The sequence below is a fragment of the Pecten maximus genome, chromosome 8 (genome assembly GCF_902652985.1).
Source record: "Pecten maximus chromosome 8, xPecMax1.1, whole genome shotgun sequence".
Taxonomy (NCBI): domain Eukaryota; kingdom Metazoa; phylum Mollusca; class Bivalvia; order Pectinida; family Pectinidae; genus Pecten; species Pecten maximus.
In genome coordinates, this window is record NC_047022.1 from 44451130 (window position 1) to 44471143 (window position 20014).

General features: G+C 36.3%; 3 protein-coding genes across 3 annotated transcripts in view; 2 read left to right on the forward strand and 1 right to left on the reverse strand.

Moving 5' to 3' along the window:
- The first annotated feature begins 1070 nt into the window (after positions 1 to 1070).
- Positions 1071 to 20014, forward strand: part of LOC117333636 (profilin-like) — a 32578-nt gene continuing 13634 nt past the window's right edge. Inside the window, exon 1 of the mRNA XM_033893036.1 lies at positions 1071 to 1177. The gene's annotated coding sequence lies outside the window, so the exon portion shown is untranslated. The remainder of the gene's footprint in view (positions 1178 to 20014) is intronic.
- Positions 1492 to 19481, forward strand: LOC117333635 (profilin-like). Its single transcript, XM_033893033.1, has 2 exons — positions 1492 to 1665; positions 18418 to 19481. Exon 2 carries the CDS (start codon positions 18434 to 18436, stop codon positions 18854 to 18856), a length of 423 nt encoding a protein of 140 aa, XP_033748924.1. The 5' UTR covers positions 1492 to 1665; positions 18418 to 18433; the 3' UTR covers positions 18857 to 19481.
- On the reverse strand, positions 12050 to 15980 carry LOC117333634 (E3 SUMO-protein ligase KIAA1586-like). The gene is made up of 2 exons (XM_033893032.1): positions 15543 to 15980; positions 12050 to 14492 (listed from the first exon to the last, which is right to left on the reverse strand). The coding sequence occupies exon 2, from the start codon at positions 14107 to 14109 to the stop codon at positions 13153 to 13155; it is 957 nt and encodes a 318-aa protein (XP_033748923.1). The 5' UTR covers positions 14110 to 14492; positions 15543 to 15980; the 3' UTR covers positions 12050 to 13152.

Here is a 20014-nt window from a genome sequence, read left to right on the forward strand (position 1 = left end):
GCTACAGTAAAACAACGATTGTTAGACAGTTTCAAACAAGAATGTGAGATTTTTGTTTGTATTATCGCTGAAATATGTTTTATACAGGCATGTTGTAGATCATTTAACATTACAAACATATCTTTTAAAACCATTTCCTGCTAATTATAAAAAAACTATTGTTAGATTACGTTTATCTTCCCATTGTCTTCTTAACGAATCAGGTAGACATAGAAACGTACCTAGGCACTTAGAACCTGCCCTGTTTGTCTTACTGACATCGAGGATGAATATCACCTCATTTTTAAATGGCCCTTGTACAGTAAACTGATAATCAAATATATTAAGCTCTATTTTCGTGTAAATCCCTCCGTCTTCAAATTAGTTATACACTGTATTTCTATCGTCTGGTACTACAAAAGAATTGTGTAATTTAGGAAAATGTGTTCGTCATGCAAACATATTACGAGGAAATCATTTAGCAGAAAATTAGATTTTGTATGATTGACCCTGGACATATTTATTGTAATTTAATGTATGCAAATCTTATATCTATAAACTGTATCAGTTTACGATTAATAAAGAATTGACATGGTAGAAGTATTTGTAATAACGACTTTATGTTCGCGATAGTACAGCAGCGAATGCAAGGTCCAAAGACAAATGCCACTCAATACACGATTCTCAAAACATATGTAAAAAAAGTGGTACAATGAAGAACTATTTTGTTAACATCTAGTTAGAATATGCAATATAATTTATCAGAGCATGGGACATCGGCACTAACAGTGATTATTTAATAAGAAATATATTTGACGGTTAATGGGCCGATAAAGAACTTTTATATAATTAAAAAATCAGAAATCCAGGAATTGTTGTCACAATTGATCATGATTTACCCGTTAATTCTATTATCGTTATTATTGTATACTACTTAAGCCAAATTTTTGTTTGGTGTTAATAAAAAGTCAGATTCAATGAAGATTTTTTAATATTCTTTTATGTGTATGGCATTTATTGAGACCCTCCTACAAGAAGTCGAGTTATATTTGACAAATATCACACTGATGTTAGAGTGCTTCCCCTTCTAGTTTCGGAGAGGTTAACTATAGACGGCGCTGTACCAGAACTTACTAAGGTGAGGCGGAACTGTCAGGTGGAACACCGAAGGAGAAGACTTTACACCGACGAGAAACAAGTAATTATATTTCTTTTTTTTTGTGAAATTATCGAGCTCTCGTGACTGATGATAAGTGTATTTATGTAATTGCATATTATTAATTGATATTTCTATGAAGATAAACACCGAATAGGTATAAGGAAGACAATTGGTATGTGGACTGGGACTACTTTTCTTGCCCCCGTCAAAAAAAAATGTTTCGGTCATATATTCTGATTCTGTTCACTGCCATTTATTCTGTCCTTATAGCAAAGCGAACATGTAACTTTCATTGGGGAATAATTATGGTTGTCATTATGGAGTAGAATTTTCTAGAATACTGAAAGCACATGTGTATGCAACAAGTATGGGAGTTCCAAAATGGAGTCTGATCACGTGATCTGACAGACAGCCAGCTTTGCCCGTCCCACTTACCGCGTGATTTCACAAGGTCCATTTTCACGGAGACCACTGATGCAGGCAAAGGCCGCCATTTGACATACGACGGACAAAACTAATTCTAAGAGGTTTGGCATTTGATAATATTACTACATTTTAACCTTTATGCGTGTTATTACATGAAAGATATGATAATTTGGAGCCTTTGGTTCATTGGTATGACAGGAAGTCTAGCCATGATGACCTAATATGACTAACGCAGTCAGAAAATGGAGGAAGTAAATTTTACACACCCATTGTGGGTAGACTGTCGATTTGAGAGAATTAATGGCGAATTACATTTGACACCGTTGCATACATATTTGCTTTTATCGTGTTCTATTCTAATGGATCTAAAGGGTTTTTTTTGTCACAACTGAAACTAGACGTTTGAATGATTCAGGATTCAGTTGTTCAATACACAATGTGATATGATTCATTGTGTAAATTTTCCATCCTGCTAGCTCCTTGGAAGTTAGAGAGCTTCGCTGTATTTGAAAACCGATCAAATGAAATACTTAAATACCTGTAGTTCATCATCTAATGGGTTTATATACACATTCCCAAAGATACAACATAAGGCCAATTAAGACTATAAAATTATAATAAACCTAGCTAGTTGTGTATCAAATCAGATTTCCTTACATACATCATAGGAAAGGGTCAGTCACGGGAAGTGATCAATTACACAAAACTTTACTGTAGGATTCTTAGTGAAAATTTTATTTCACTTTTCAAATCCAAAACCAACTTCAGCTTTTTCCTGAGGGCTGTTGGGGACTGTTAATGGGCCCTATTCCCAATTCAAATTATTTCAGATTTAAGCTGAATTCCCAATATTTTCAGTTTACTCCTGAAAAAATCTTTCTTTATTCACCTCTTTTCTTCCCAACATGAGACAAAAAGGCAGCATCCCAAACCAGTTGAATGTGTCCTGCAATTTAATGTGGAAAATACAGTATTTTTGGGGGTGTTGATACCTATATTTTTTCTTTTTTGACACACTTTAAGTCGTTTCTTGTAGAGATCATTATTAGATGAGAATCATCACATTCCTTTGTCAAGATGGCTTTATTTCCATTCAGTCAAAGGATGACTGCTACGTATACCTGCAATACATACACATTATATAATGATTAAGAAATGAGATATTCTTAACACTTCTGCAGTATATTGTCATCAGCACCTTGTTTAATTTGCAAAATTATGAAATGTGCTGTAAGGTGCGAGTGAAGTACAGTCCACTTAAAGTTAAATGCAATGATGTTTTAATTTTAAAGATGTTTTTAAAATATTCGGCATTTTGAAGTAGTGACAAGAGAAGCAGACCTCAAGTGAAGCATGCCCATACTAGTGTAAGTATCAATGCTTTAATGGTTAGGAAAAAATATCTGACTACAATAAAATACAAGTTCAGCATTTAAGTACAACCTCTGCTAATGAACATAAGTAGTTTATAAAGTGAGTTTTTAAGTTGTGTAAATATTCCCTGCTTTATTAGAAAACAATTGGAATGTTAAATTTATAAAAAAAAATATTTATTTTCATCTGACAATTCACAACTAGTCTGTCAAAACATGAAATAAGTGTATTCACCATCAACATTTTCCCTTTATTAGTGAGAGAATAAGTTTAAACCTGGTGACTTTTTCATAATCATAAAAACATGTGTCAAATATGACTTTGATTATAAACTTTAAATTTATGCTGATTAGACAAGACATTTTTCTTTCAGGATACAGAAAATGATTTGGTATTCTAATTTGAGATGCTGCTGCACAAGTGCCATTCATATGTGTGGACTGCATATCATTGGTCTGAATGGAAGTCAATAAGGACAACGACTTGGTCATATACTATACAGATCGCACATGACTCACTAAAGCAATGTTCTTTGTTGTGAAGTTGAAAACATTTGAAGTTTTCTCGTTGGAAGCAGAAGTTAAAAGACAAGTAGACCTTTTCTCAAAGCTATTAAAAACTCAGGGTTGGAAACGTTGGTCATCAAATAATTGGAAACAACAGACTGTTTCGAATAGTTGAGAGGGGATATCAAGACTAATTTAAAGTCGAGAGGGATCTTTATTCTGATGTTAAGTCGAGAGGGATCTTGATTCTGATGTTAAGTCGAGAGGGATCTTGATTCTGATGTTAAATCGAGAGGGATCTTGATTCTGATGTTAAGTCGAGAGGGATCTTGAGGCTGATGTTAAGTCGAGAGGGATCTTGAGGCTGATGTTAAGTCGAGAGGGATCTTGATTCTGATGTTAAGTCGAGAGGGATCTTGATTCTGATGTTAAGTCGAGAGGGATCTTGAGGCTGATGTTAAGTCGAGAGGGATCTTGAGGCTGATGTTAAGTCGAGAGGGATCTTGATTCTGATGTTAAGTCGAGAGGGATCTTGATTCTGATGTTAAGTCGAGAGGGATCTTGAGGCTGATGTTAAGTCGAGAGGGATCTTGAGGCTGATGTTAAGTCGAGAGGGATCTTGATTCTGATGTTAAGTCGAGAGGGATCTTGATTCTGATGTTAAGTCGAGAGGGATCTTGATTCTGATGTTAAGTCGAGAGGGATCTTGAGGCTGATGTTAAGTCGAGAGGGATCTTGAGGCTGATGTTAAGTCGAGAGGGATCTTGAGGCTGATGTTAAGTCGAGAGGGATCTTGAGGCTGATGTTAAGTCGAGAGGGATCTTGATTCTGATGTTAAATCGAGAGGGATCTTGATTCTGATGTTAAGTCGAGAGGGATCTTGAGGCTGATGTTAAGTCGAGAGGGATCTTGATTCTGATGTTAAGTCGAGAGGGATCTTGAGGCTGATGTTAAGTCGAGAGGGATCTTGATTCTGATGTTAAGTCGAGAGGGATCTTGATTCTGATGTTAAGTCGAGAGGGATCTTGATTCTGATGTTAAGTCGAGAGGGATCTTGAGGCTGATGTTAAGTCGAGAGGGATCTTGAGGCTGATGTTAAGTCGAGAGGGATCTTGAGGCTGATGTTAAGTCGAGAGGGATCTTGATTCTGATGTTAAGTCGAGAGGGATCTTGATTCTGATGTTAAGTCGAGAGGGATCTTGAGGCTGATGTTAAGTCAAGAGGGATCTTGAGGCTGATGTTAAGTCGAGAGGGATCTTGATTCTGATGTTAAGTCGAGAGGGATCTTGATTCTGATGTTAAGTCGAGAGGGATCTTTATTCTGATGTTAAGTCGAGAGGGATCTTGATTCTGATGTTAAGTCGAGAGGGATCTTGATTCTGATGTTAAGTCGAGAGGGATCTTGATTCTGATGTTAAGTCGAGAGGGATCTTGAGGCTGATGTTAAGTCGAGAGGGATCTTGAGGCTGATGTTAAGTCGAGAGGGATCTTGAGGCTGATGTTAAGTCGAGAGGGATCTTGATTCTGATGTTAAGTCTATTTCTTGAGAAGTACTGGAGGGATATTTCTCAAAGTCAAACTTTACAGGTTTGTTCCCCTTTGCCTGTAAATGTGCATTTTGAGTCCGATCTGGAAAACAAAGGCCTTGAAGTTTGTTATTATTTTTTGGAAAGTTCTAGAGCTAGAGGGGTAATTCTCAAACTTCACATGTAGGTTCCCATTGGTCCCTTGTGCCCACACAATTCTAATCAATTTTAGGGACACAAAATGACCCAACAGGAACATTAACCCATCTGTGATTTTGACAATTAAATCTGTTATAGAGCTATTTTGAAAAGTACTAGAGGGATATTTCTTGAACTTCACATGTACATTCCTCTTAGTCTTTGTGTGCTGACATAATTCTGATTCTGATATTTTAAAAAACAAGTCTTTGATTTAGAGAATTGAAGATTGTTTTCACTGTTTTTTGAAAAGCACTGGAGGAATATTTAAGAACATTTAAGAAAAATAATACTTGTAATGGCTAACGAATACTAGAGCTGCCACAATGCTACAATGTATTTTGTTACAGGGGTGTAAAAAATCAAACTTCCTGTTTTGATAGACAACCATCATTTTACAGATACAAAATCTTACCTTTTTCTAATAAGAACATTTGGTCAAGTATTACATTAACCTCTTTAAACCATTATTTCATACTTCAGCTACAGTTTCTTTTATTTTCATCAGTTTGAAAGTCTTAAAAACGTTAAGAAGTGAAGGTTTCAGAGTGCCACCAGCGACCTACTTTTCCCACCTCAAAATTAGATTTATCAGCATGCCAAATAAAGATAATTCAACTACTAATTGTTTATTTTAAATGTTTTAGCATACTTCTACACTACTGTCATTCTGATAAATTCTCTAATCACACAGAATTCAGGAAATCGAAACATGAAAATCATTTTAGAGAGAGAAAATGACTTGTCCTGGGCAAGTGTACAAACATTTTTGGCTCGAACTCAAATTTTGGTTTCCCGGGACATCGGACAAGTGGATTTTTACACCCCTGCGTTGCATTAGGACTGTAATTTGATGTAATGTATGTGGTTTTTTGTCATGTCTCATTGTCATATAATTGTTAACTGTATATGTGTTCATATAATGATTGATATGTTACCAATTAAATTAATCATATCTTACATATATATATATATGTATTCAAGTAGGTAATTATTGTTGTGAAATGAAACTGAAATGAATAGATAACTTTTTGTGTGGGCAGGTGCATAGTTGCTTGTATTATTTGTTTATTAGTGTGATTTCAGATGATCTTTTACATAATAAAACAATACTGAGTGATGTAATAATAAAACAATACTGATGTAATATTAAATAAAAATGTGAAGTGACATCTGTCTTTTTTTTTCTTTCTAACCAGGCATTTAACATACTCTCGGTCTCACTCTTGTCATAAAACTTTGTGACTTTTCTCTGAAAAACTTGCCAATGTTAAAATGGCAATATATAAAACGTAACCTTCAGGTATTGGCAATGTTTTCTGCTTCCTTGGTTGCTTCCTGATAAACCAAGTCAGTTTATACCTGACTTCTATGCTTTATTCAATGACAAGTAGTCTAACCTTGTCACTATCGTCTTTGTCAACCTCACTGCTGAATGCTGCGTTGAATGAAGTATATTTTCCTGTCCTTGTGGAAGCCTGGATAAGGCAGAAGACTAGTCTGTCGCCTTAAAAGAAGGCCTTTGGATTTTCCCTAGCTGTCACTATGGTGAGATGCTACAAACATATGCATGCACTTGACGTCGGGCTAGACCGTGCATTACTGTGGTGTGGTGTGAAGAATTGTGTTTTCCACTGTTTGATAGCCACTACTAGTTTGGTGTCAAAATGCACTTTTTGACCACTGGTATGCCACAGCATCATGATGCTTGACAACATAGATGTGCACCCGATATATGGATACAGTTGGCTTCACCAGGACAACTGGTTACAGAAAATCGTTGTTGTATGTTGCTATAATGTTATGGCTTTGTTGCATTAATGTAGTACCTAAATGCCCCGACAGCCTGAATGTCGAATGAAGTGTCTGTGGTTGGATGTTGTAGTTGATATATAACTGCTTCCAGTTTCTGATGTCATCAAATCTTTATTGGTCAGAGCATGCATGCTGTTCATCTTGGGCATGAATAGGTTTTTGTAATTTACATCCAGAGCCTGTATGACCTTATATATATATATTGGTTCATTCTCTTTATGAAATATCAGGATTGCATAATGTGCTTAAAAGTTGTGACTGACAGTTTAAAAATTAGAATTTGCAAACAACTAACAATAAAAAATGCATGTCCAAAAACAATACTTTAATAATATTAAGTTCTATAGATCTGGCAAGCAAAGTTTACCAGTAACATTCCTTGTCTTTATGTTATCAGGTTTTATAAGTCATCTGACCAAAAGGGTTTGGATGACCTGTAGTGATCTGCTTTGTCCATCATATGTACAACATGCATTGGGGGGGGAGGGGGCTGTTGTTTACACTAACGTGCCCCCCAAAAAGTTCGGGTTTGAAAATCGGAAATACTTTCTTCTTTTTTTTTTTACTTTTTCCCCCTCGTATCTTAACTTTGATTAATAAAACACTGGAATATGATTGATGTTAAATAAGTCAAATCTGCATTAAGCGACCACTCAAGGAAAGTTGAGAACCGGTCTCTTAACGGAGAAAAGTTGAGAACCGGTCTCTTAACGGAGAAAAGTTGAGAACCGGTCTCTTAACGGAGAGTGGTCTCTTTACTAGAGATTGGCAATAATGATTACTATAAAAAATAAACCATCCAATTGAACAAACCAAAAAAATTAAAAAAAATTCATTCATTTTTATAATCATCATTATGCTATTTTTTTTTATCATTTTATCATTAAATGTATTTTTTGTTTTTCATTTAGCATAGCAAATCACATCAATTTATCATTAGAGATATATTTTATTGGTTAAATTAGATTACTTTCCAATGTCTTTTTAATTCCCGAAATCTTGGCCTGGACATGTACATCTGCCCCGATTATTAGTTACTACTGCATTTCCTACTTTATAAATGGCGACTTTAACACTGACATTTCTGTTGTAATTTCTTAAAAAAGATAACTAATCATGATTTAACTGTTAGTTGACTTTTTATGCATTCCTATAACAATTAACTTTTTATGCATTCCTTAATTGTTTTATTTCTCGTGCTAATTTACGTATTTTATGAGTCAAAACATCTGAAAATTGTCAGAATTCTAGACCATCTCTTCGCCTCCTCTCCTGTCATTTTTCACGGAAGGTAACCAAAACTACTTGGATGTTATCGAGGCGAAAATGTTCCATGGGAGGCATTTTGGAGACTTCTGGTCGCTTATTTGAGAGTTATTGTTATCCATGGAATAAAACAAAATTGCTGTCGCTGGTCACTTTTTAAACAGAGGGTCGCTTAATCGAGTTAAAATATATAGCGAAAACGCTCAGGAGGAATGGTTTAGAACAGAGAGTCGCTTAATAGAGTTGGTGGTTTGGACAGATTTGATTGTATACATAATGTAACATGTAAATGTACATTTTATATTTATATTAAGACCTGTGTGCATCTTATGATTTTAAATATCATTATCGGACGATAAATATCAGTATGTTAAAATCTGTCAAATATTAATATTATTTAGTGTGGTTGTTTATGATATATAGAGTTCTGTCGATAGTATTAATGACATGTCAAAGTATATAGTCACTAGAGACTGCCAATAATACAGCATTCTTCAATTTTTTTCGTCAATAACCCCTCGGGGTCGGGAGTAAAAAAATAGGTGGGTCGGGTAACAGAAACAAAGCTATTTTTAGGCCTTACCTTTTCACATTTAAACTTCTCAAGTGAATGAGCTGAAACTTGCTTTGAATGACCCCGAGATTGTCCTGACCAAGTGTTGTTAATTTTCGGATCAGTCTTAAATTCAAGATGGTTGCCATGGCAGCCATCTTGAAAATCACATTTTAAACTTCTTCAGTTCCACGGGTGCCATAGAGCTGGATATTGTGAGGATGTTAAGGAAGGTGAGGAAAAAAGTGCTATTATTTTTCAGTCTGTCCAGTAAAGACTTTGATACATAGCAGCCACTGCAGCCATTTTGTAGCATGATTGCACACAATCAAGGTTTTCCTTAACAACACCTATTCCAAACTTCTTCTTGAGTTCCACCAGTGGGATTCAGCTCTTAACTTACTTGAGATGGTCCTGACCAAGTGTTATTTTTCAGGTCGGTCCGTAATCCAAGATGGCTGTCATGGCGCCAATTGAAAAACACTTTCAAAAATTCTTCTCCATTTCACTGGTGCCATTGAGCTTGAAACTTGTGAGGATGTTCAGGAAGGGGAGCCAACAAAGTGTTGTTATTTTTGAAAACAAGGAATAATTCAATTTCACTCATTTTTAGTGATGGGGCAGAATTTGGAAAGGGGGGAGCTTCCCCAAAAAGGTCATTGCTCAAGAGTCGCAGAATGTGCGTAGAAATTGTGATGTAATTAATGTTGTTACACCAGATGACAGCTTATAACTCCTATTTGACATTACAGTGATAGCACACATTTCATTATTTTTTATTAGGTCACCTGAGACGAAGTCTCAGTTGACCTATTGCAATCGCCTTTTGTCCGTCGTCGTGCGTCGTAAACAATTTACATTTTCAACTTCTTCTTAAAAACTGCTAAACTAAATTCAATGAAATTTTACAGGAAGCTTCCATGGCTGAGGGTGAACCAAAATTGTGAATTATATGGTCCCCACCCCCCAGGGGCCTGAGGGGTGGGGCCAAAAAGGGTCAAATTGACTAAAATTTCAAAAATCTTCTTCTCTGCTCTCAGATAGGGTAGAATCAAATACTTTTCATAGATGGAAGGGTCTTAAGGTGCTTTACCAAAATTGTGAATTTCATGACCCTGGGGTCTCACGTTTGCCCCTGGGGAGGGGGTAAACTTTACAATAGTTTATATAGGGAAATCACATTTTTGACTATTATTTGTTGGATTTCTATTGGAATTTATTCTAACTTTGTTCAAATTATCAGCATAGGATGACAGTTTGATGGTATGTACATGTTGGCCCTGGTTGACCCCCAGGGGCTGGTGGGCGGGGTCAAATTGACTAAAATTTCAAAAATCTTCTTCTCTACTCTCAGATATGTTAGAATCAAATACTCTTCATAGATGAAGGGGTCTTATGATGCTTTACCAAAATTGTGAATTTCATGACCCTGGGGTCTCACGTTTGCCCCTGGTTAGGGGGTAAACTTTACTATAGTTTATATAGGGAAATCACATTTTTGACTATTATTTGTTGGATTTTTATTGGAATTCATTCTAACTTCGTTAACGTTATCAGCTTGGGATGACAGTTTGATGTACATGTTGGCCCTGACTGACCCCCAGGGGCTGATGGGCGGGGCCAAAAAGGGTCAAATCAACTGAAATTTCAAAAATCTTCTTCTTACAACCCAAATAAGGTAGAATTAAATACTCTTCACAGATCGAAGGGTCTTGAGGTGCTTTACCATAATTGTGAATTTCCTAGCCCTGGGGTCTCGCGTTTGCCCCATGGAAGGGGATAAACTTTACTATAGTTATAGGGAAATCACATTTTTGACTATCATTTGTTTTATTTGTTTTGAAATTCATTCTTTCATTCAAATTTACTGAAATATTTCAAAAATCAGGTGACCGTTAAGGCCCATGGGCCTCTTGTTTTGATATATGGTTCCCAAGGAGGATGTTGACATGGTCAGTTACGCATCAGTACATTATGGTCGTCAAAAGTACCCGTATAAATGCCTCATGTGTCAGTCTTGTGGAAGATTTCTCTCCATATGCATGGGCCTCTTGTTTTTTTGTTGTTGTTTTTTTCTCACTATTTCAAGGAAGCACTATTAAAGTCAATTAACAAGATTCCTTGTTTTAGATACTTACCATTTAAAGCCTCTTTGTTTGATTTAATGATCTATAAAACAAGACAAACTTCATAATCCCCTAGCTATTGGCTTTTTCTTCATTCAATTTTCTGTCGAATCTCAGTTACAATAACATCAACAATTCATAGTGAAGTACCGTATTTGACCTAATAAGGGCGCCTGCCCTAATAAGGGCGCCCCTACCTTTTTTCAAGGAAATAAATCTTTGACTGAGTGTCAAAATGGTGTTCAAAAGTAATAATTCATGTGAAATATTTTGCTACTTTATGTGTTCAATTTTCTTCAGCAAATTAAGTAACTGGAGCACATGTTTTCGCCACATTTTGTGTATTCCTACAGGCTACAGATGACATGTCAGTGCAAAGAGCACCCAAAACTAAACACACATACAAATAATAACTTACCATTTTTTTTAAGGTAAAGTAAAGACTTCATTCTTGTTGATAAATAACTTTTGTTCAGAACAGAAAGCTAGTAAAAGACATTGTAAATCAATTATTAGGTCAAAGAAAATGATGTCTGATATGATCTGGGAAACCACCTGTTTCTATAAATAGAACACACAGTGTTCCAGCTAGGATTTCAAAAGGGCAGGTCACTGACCCAAAAAAAGGGCATTTTTTTACGCGGTTTCAGATTTTTAGGGCATATTACATGTTGCATACATTGAAACAGTATAATACAAGGTGATAACAATTTGCATTCATTGTTGTTTCTTAATTGGTTCTAGTAATAATGTATTGGGGCATCCAGTAAACATATTGGTTTGTTTTTTTTAGGTGTAATCATTAAATGTCTGTATAATATTGGAAACAAATTCAAAAGAACCTTTCTTTTATGAATTTAAATTGCTAAAACTCATGGGTCAACTAGATGCTAAAGTATATAAAATATGCTTTCCTTCTCCAGATTTCTCTTCCACTTTAATAATTATGTTTGTAAAGTCCATTCAGCCTCATTTCAAGAATGATCTACCAGTTAATTAATAATTGTATCTTTTTTTGTAACCATTAAAATTTCATCATTGTTTTCTTTCAGAATTCAGTTCTGCCCATGAGCTTGAATGGAATTTACAGGCTTAATATAAATTAATGAGAAACAAAAGTATAACAATAAAATTAAATTTATTAACAGTGCATCAATGAAAACATTACCTTACAACAGTATTTTAATCAACTCTTTCTCTATTGAATCAATATATTGCACTCTCTCTGACCAGTAAAAGATTAAAGCACTAGTTTACAAGACTACACAAACACACACCTCTTGGAATATTTTAATCAACTCTTTCTCTACTGAATCAATATAATTAAAGCACTAGTCTACAGATATAAGATCTTTCACTTCAACAACATGCTTTCACATTATCAATCTCAGAGCTCTCCAAGACTACACAAACACACACCTCTTAGAATAAGTTAAGTAATTTACATTCAAACAAAATATGACATATTTACTTTGTAACAAATTCAAAAGAAAGCTCAATACATAAATAACATCTTACTGTTCAACAATTGTTTAAAATATATTATCACAATGTGCATTCAGTCTTTCACTGCTTTACTAAAATCACACACACCATAAGTTAGTAAATCCATTTAAATCTAACATGAAATGAAAGATAACAACAAAATTAAACATAGAATCTCAAAATATAATACCATTTTTGAAAATACATTTTTCTAATCAAATTGTATCACTATCACAGGTTCTGATAAATCGTAATCAAAATGTATCACCATCACAGGTTCTTCTGATAAATAAGACATCTACATAAGTCATTTCATGATATGTTAGTGGGGAAATCCTTTGTCACAAGAAGTCTAACAGGCACTGGCTTTGTTAAGGGCAATGAGAGTCGGGAGCCTCCTATTCTTTGCACAAATCCATTTCCTGGTGACTGCTGGAAGAACTGCCTCAAACATCTCCGATGAACAGTTCAATTTCACATTCAGTAGCCGGTTTAATGTGGTCTGGTGCATCCTGTTACGATGAGCTGTCTTAATTAACTTTAACTGGGAGAAGACTCTCTCAACTTCAGCTGTACTAAGAGGAATTACACATGCCTTAGCATAAAGTGAGGAAATGTTTGGAAAGAGTGCCTTCAGTCCCAAGTCATTCTGTCCATGAAAAAGTTTGAGGCATGCCAGCATGTTACAGGAACTCTCTCTCTCAGTGATGAAGTTGAGGAAATCTGTCCATTCCACTACTTAAGACTCCTCCTCAAGGCTGTAGTGGTTTGCAAGATGCTCCATCTCCGACACTCCATAAAAGCACCCAGCAGACTCGATGGATGAAGTGTCCAGAATGGCAAGGTTGTCCATTACCTCAGTGTCCTTGAAACGGTTCTCAATGTTGTTGATGAGCGTGGAGATGAATGGCTCCCTGACCTGTTTCCTGAAACTTTCTCTGGCCTTGGTGTCGGGAGTATCCACGCCACAATCATGTAAGACGCTGTCCAGTTTCCTCAACCATGGTCCATCATCTTTTCCTCTCATCTCCAGACTCTTTAATGTCTTCTGGACAACAGCCCCTACCATTCCCATGTTGACTGCTTGCTTCTGAAAAAACAGGGAAAGGCTTGCAAGATGTGGCAACACATCGGCCAGGAAGAAGATGGTCTGAACTACTGCAGGATCTTTCATCAGCTTCAAGATACCATTTCCAACTGCATCAGCAGAGATCGTGTTCTGCTCCAGATCTGTTATGAGGCTTTTGAAGCTCCTGGCAACAGAGGTCACAGCTTTGGAGTGGCTCAGCCATCTGTGATGTTTTGCTTGCTGCACACAAAGTGTTGGCTCTCCAAAAGCTTTCTGGACTTCCTTCAGGGTGGCAGTGTGGACTGTGCTGTATTTGTAATATTTGTGCAGTCTTTCAAGAGTCTCATCCACTTTGTTGGCTACCTTGACCTCTTTGAAACTGTCTCTACAGGCCAGAGCTAATCTATGGTCCCTACAATGGCTGGTGATTAAACCTGGACTGATGTCCTTCAATCGTTTCGCCACTCCATTATGTTTTCCTGTGAAGACAGCAGCCCCATCTGATGCAAACCCTGCCATCTTCTGTGAGTCCAAGGTCAAGCTAGTTATCTCCTCCTGGATGGTATCAACGATGGTAGCTGCCTTTCCATTAGAAACGGCATAACATGACCACATAGGGCTCTTCATCAGTACAGACTGTTCTGTTTATCAACCATGGTCTGTCGACTGTCCATTCAGATTTGAAACCTAAACGATGTCCAGAAGTATGTCGCTTCCTTGGCGGAGTTCCGTCTGGTGTATCATCCAGGCGGCGCTTACAGGCTGGTATTCTCACTGGGGATGCTGCTGGTGATTCTGTCAGAGTGTGAGAATGGTAAACAACATCAATGGGCAAAAATGGTGAGGCAGGATTAGGAAGTGATCGGCAATCATCTGGAACAGGTGTAGTTGGGCGTGATATGTTAGGCAAAGGTGATACTGGACATGTGTTGTCTGGGAATGGTGAAGCTGGGCGTGATGTGTTGTCAGCATCAGACTCGTCATCTGTGTTTGGAGCAGAATCAATCCCTCTACAAGAGAAGATAATATAAAATTATATTCATCATCAAATAAGTGGGGTGTATTTGATTTTTAATTCTGACTTGTAAAATGAATTTTGCATGTTTCTGCAATTTAAAAAACATAGAGTTTACAGACAATTACTCAATGTTTTCTGAAATGCATGGAACATACCGGGTAAACAACCAGAAATTTTATAAAAATATATTACACTTTTGACTAATTATCATAAATTACTTTGCCAAGTTGTTTCGATTTTGTGTTATGATCACATGACCTATATATATACAAATTATTTCTTGAATAATGTACATCCCTTCAAAATTGTACATGCTTATGTTGACACCGTTAGGTTTCCACATGTAAAATCAATGAAGTTAATAAGATACCAGGCTTCAGTAAAACCATGGCTCAATTTTGAATAATAACTTATATTTTCATTAAATTTTAGAAATAGTAATTACACAGTCTTAAGGAAGCATACAGTTTACAAAGTGAAGTTAATTCTACTAGATGCTTCCTGAAGGTGGAATATGTTGAAATTTGTGAAATCAAAATTGGCAAAGTAATTCTGGATTAATTTGGGGTTATATTTTGTCGAATTACAGTGATAATAATTCATGATCAATGAATATCAATCTAAAATAAAAAAGAAACATATATTTGATGAATTCTGTTCAAAATATACCTTATAAATGTGCCTACTGAAATTCAGCAATTGATGGCTAAAAAAAATGGTGTATTTTGTTAAAATACGGATTGGATTATTCGAAGCCATACAATATATATATATATAATGCCCCTCAAAAATAGACCATTTTCCAAAGATATCACCCAACATCTAATCATTTTTCATTTGAAAAATGTTACTGATGGCATATATTGTAACTAGACTTCAAAAGATTTCGAACCGTGAACAGTAAAACCTGTTATTTTGTAAATTAAATTACATCTCGCACATCAAAGGAAAGCCGACAGACAAAAATAACTTTTTTATTTGTAAGCCATCGACGATAAATACCAATTAATATTTATAACAAACAATAAGCACAAATACGTACCTGAACATTGACAAGATGTTGTGGCATTTCTTCGCCGATTTGCTGAGTTCTTGAATACGTCTTTGGCGAGAAGGCATTGTAAATTTTCTGTGTTTATTGTAAGGCGGAAGTCGAATGGATCGACGGTATGCGCGAGCAGATAGGAAGCGGGAAGTTACGTAAATTAAGAAACGACGGGCGGAAAGTTCGGAGCTGAAGTTACGGGGATGAAAGACGATAAAAAAAATCGTCAGGGCATATTGCGGGGCGCGTGGAAATAGGGCAGGGCGTAAGAAAAAAGGGCAGGGCGCATTTTTAATTTACAGATTAAGGGCAGGGCGCCGCGCCCTGTTAACCCGACCTAGCTGGAACACTGACACAAAAGAGTTCCATTTGAACATAAATGGTGGAACACACGTTCTCTGGTCTAAAGATCAGCTGGCATGGTTTACAGGAGTATTCAAGTGGTGTTTAAGCTTAATATATGATAATGATTAGATATCTTCATCTGGAATATTATTATGACTGAATATTTTACCGTTTCCACAACCTTGGGTATTCTGCTCTAAGGTATAGTTTGTTTCATAAAACTTCAGAATAACTAATCTTAATAAGGGCGCCCCCACTGTCAATTACCCGCGCCCTGCGCCCTTATTAGGTCAAATACGGTATGTTGTGATCATCAAAAAATATGTAAACCAACCCTGAACACATCGAGGTATATCCCAGGATAATGAACAGAATGCAGAGGAGTTTCACTGCCAACTCATGGTGGCTTAAGAGGGGAAATTTGGTGAATTTTTGAAAACTTCTTGGGCTTTATATTCATAATATGTATATGATTGTATTCCTAAATGGATTTTTTGATTAAGCATTTTATTAAAAGGATCTTGACGGTCATTTATAATTCAATATTTCAATAATATTAATCTAAGCAGTTTCTTAGCTTTCATACTGATTCTGTGAACCTCTTGTAATTCAATGAAGTATCTGAAATGTCAAGCAATGCTGATTTGAGGGTATCATATACTTGTCGCAGTAATGCAGAAACTACTGGTTTTCACTAAAGCTATGAAAACCCCAAATTCCAATATGTAAACAATTTCCATTGTATTCGTCTTCTTGGAAATCTATGAACCAATTATTAATCACCTGGTCCAAATTTAAAGGACCAAGGTGAGCTTATACCATACTGTGGCGTCCGTCGTCTGTCAACATTTGACTTATTTGACTTCTTCATAACCCCTGATCAGAATTTGGTCAGAAGCATCCCTATGGGTATCTCAAAATTGTACAAATGATGGAGCTGACCCCCTGGGGGCCTCTGGGATGGGGTCAATTTGGAGCTATTGACATAAACGACTTCTTCTCTGAAACCAAGCAATGGCATATTTGCCAGGTAGCATCACTATGGGGTGGGGATTCAAAATTGTACAAATGAAGGGGCTGACCCCCCAGGGGCCTGAAGGACGGGGCCAAATGTGGTCAATCTGGCTATATTGATATAAACGACTTCTTCTCTGAAACCAAGCAATGGCTACTGCTCATATTTACCTGGTAGCATCATTATGGGGTGGGGATTAAAAATTGTACAAATGATGGGGCTGACCCCCCAGGGGCCTAAGGAGTGGGGCAAAATGTGGTCAATTGGGCTATATTCATATAATTGACTTCTTCTCTGGAACCAAGCAATGGATATCTCATATTTTACTGGTAGCATCACCTAGGGGTAAGAATTTGAAATTGTACAAATGACGGGGTCGACCCCCCCTGGGGGCTGAGGGGCAGGGCCAAAAGGGGTCAATTTTGCAAAATTGAAATAAACGACTTCTGCTTTGAAACTAAGCAATGGATATCGCTCATATTTCCCGGGTAACATCCCTATGGGATGGGGATTCAAAATTGAACAAATGGTGGGGCTGAACCCCCCCCCCACCACCACCAACTTCTCTGAAACTAAGCAATGGATATCACTCACATTTGTGTGGTAGCGTCCATATAAGGTCATGCCAAAAGTCAATATCATTTCATGGATTAATGCACTTTTTGGAATTTTCAGTATTAAATAAAACCAATGTAAAATGCTTATAATATATATTGACATACCAATACCAGCGACAAATATACTTCAGCATCATTCTTGTTTCATATCTCAAGAAACCAGGTGAGCGATACAGGCCCTCTGGGCCTCTTGTATAAATTAATTGCAATGAAATTTTACAGAAACCTTCCATGGCCAAAGCTCACAAAGGGTCTTTATGTGCTTTATGTGAATTTTGTGATCCTGGGGTCTTGTGCCTTGGTGAATATGGAAAACTTTACTATCGAACAAAGAAATCGTATGGATATGGTAAACTTTACTATCGAACAAAGAAATCTTATGGATATGGTAAACTTTACTATCGAACAAAGAAATCGTATGGATATGGTAAACTTTATTATCGAACAAAGAAATCTTATGGATATGGTAAACTTTACTATCGAACAAAGAAATCGTATGGATATTGTAAACTTTATTATAGAACAAGGAAATCGTATGGATATGGTAAACTTTATTATAGAACAAAGAAATATTGAGGATATGGAAAACTTCATTATAGAAATGAAAAAACAAAGAAATCACATTTTTGACTATCATTTGTTGAATTTCTTCTGAAATTAGAGTAATCGGTATGGGATTATAGATTGATGGTATGCATATGTTGGTCTGTCCCAGGGGCTGATTGGCAGCGCCAAAAAATTGTCCAAATGGACTGAAATACTTCCGAACTCTGGTGTCTGTCCATGGGCCCTTTAATTTGTATCATTCACAGTATTGAATTATGTGGCAGGACCATTTTTGACCCTTTGTGGCCTTACACTTTTCAAATGTATTCATTAATTTTTTTTTTTACAGATTCTGAACCATCAAAATGTCTTGGGACCCATACATCGACAACTTGGTTGCCCAAAGCAAGGATGCAACTGGAACTGCTCATGCAGACAAGGCATGCATTATAGGAATAGATGGAGGTGCTTCATGGACCTCTGAGGGTCATGGGTGTGCATTGAAACTTCAAGGGACTGAAGGAGCCGACATTGCAAGATGTTTTAAAAGCAAGGATTTTTCACCTTTCATGTCTAACGGTGTTAAAGTTGAGGGTACAAAATATCAGTTTCTTAGAGAAGAAGATAGTAAACTTGTTTTATGTAAAAAGAAAGGAGAAGGTGCATTAACAATTCAATGCTCGAAGACAGCACTTGTTGTTGCACATTGCCCAGAGGGAGGTCAGCAGGGTAGTACTAATAAGGGAGTGGGAGTGATCGCAGATTATCTTGAGAGTATGAATATGTGATTACATCGGAGAAATTCCTGATCGCTGTTAGTACGCGTTAACCATATGATGATGCTGAACTCATCTAAAGAAGTAATCATTTTGCACACAAATTTGACTTTTATCTCTATAATTATTATTCATTCTGTATTTGAAGTTCACAAAAGTTACCAACTGATATGATTTTCTAGAAGAGGAATACTTTCTTAGATGTTGCTGGCTGAATAGGAACTTTGAGGACTGATTGCTCCTGCTTCGGTAAATGGAAATATGTGAACTGCAAATCGGCAAATAATGTATATTGACTTTATAAACTCTTCAAGTTCAGCTGCTTAATAAACTCCTTATGCTGTCAAATGTAGATTTGTTGTGTTCTTCACAATCCTTGATATGATAATGCACACGTGAACGAAAGAGAATTAGAGGACAATACAACAACGTGGCACTTCTGACAATGAAGATTGAGTTAAAAAATCTACGGGAAATTTTGACTACAGTGACTAAGTAATTTGATCAAAGATTCCAAATAGGTGGAAAATTTAACATTGACAAATCCAGTACTATAACAGGACATTCTCTTCTAAAGATTAAAAATCATGCTGTTGTTTGTCCAGGCCAGCATATGCTAATAAAAGGTAGCATCCCATTTAGTGTGATTTATAATTATTTAACAAATTTTATACTTATATAATGGGAATGGTTAATTTCAATTCCTTTGCAAATAAAAAGCTCTACAGGAAATACCGTTCCAAGGGCACTGTGAATTCCATAATTATTCTATTGCTAAATGTTTCAAATCAGTAACTTTGCTGTATAGCTAGCTCAAAGTAACAAGCTATTGTTATACAATTTTCAGTGCTTTTAAATGCCGGTTTCAAGATTTCAAAATGTGATGTGTCTATATTTTGTTTACAAAATTTGCTACTGGTGGCCTAGGTAAAGCAAGGATAAAACAAGACTGATGCTCCAAGTGCTTTTCTCTCCAAGTTTGTGGCCAAATCTAGTGCAGATTGCCAATACACTAGCTCTGTTATTTCCTCGTGAATATAGATGACCATACTTCAATATAAATAATATGTAAAAAAAAAATTAACATTTGTATTTGTTATATTTCATTACATCTCCCTGAAACTGTGAAAAGGGGTGTAGAGCCAACACCAGTGAGTATATCGGTGGCTG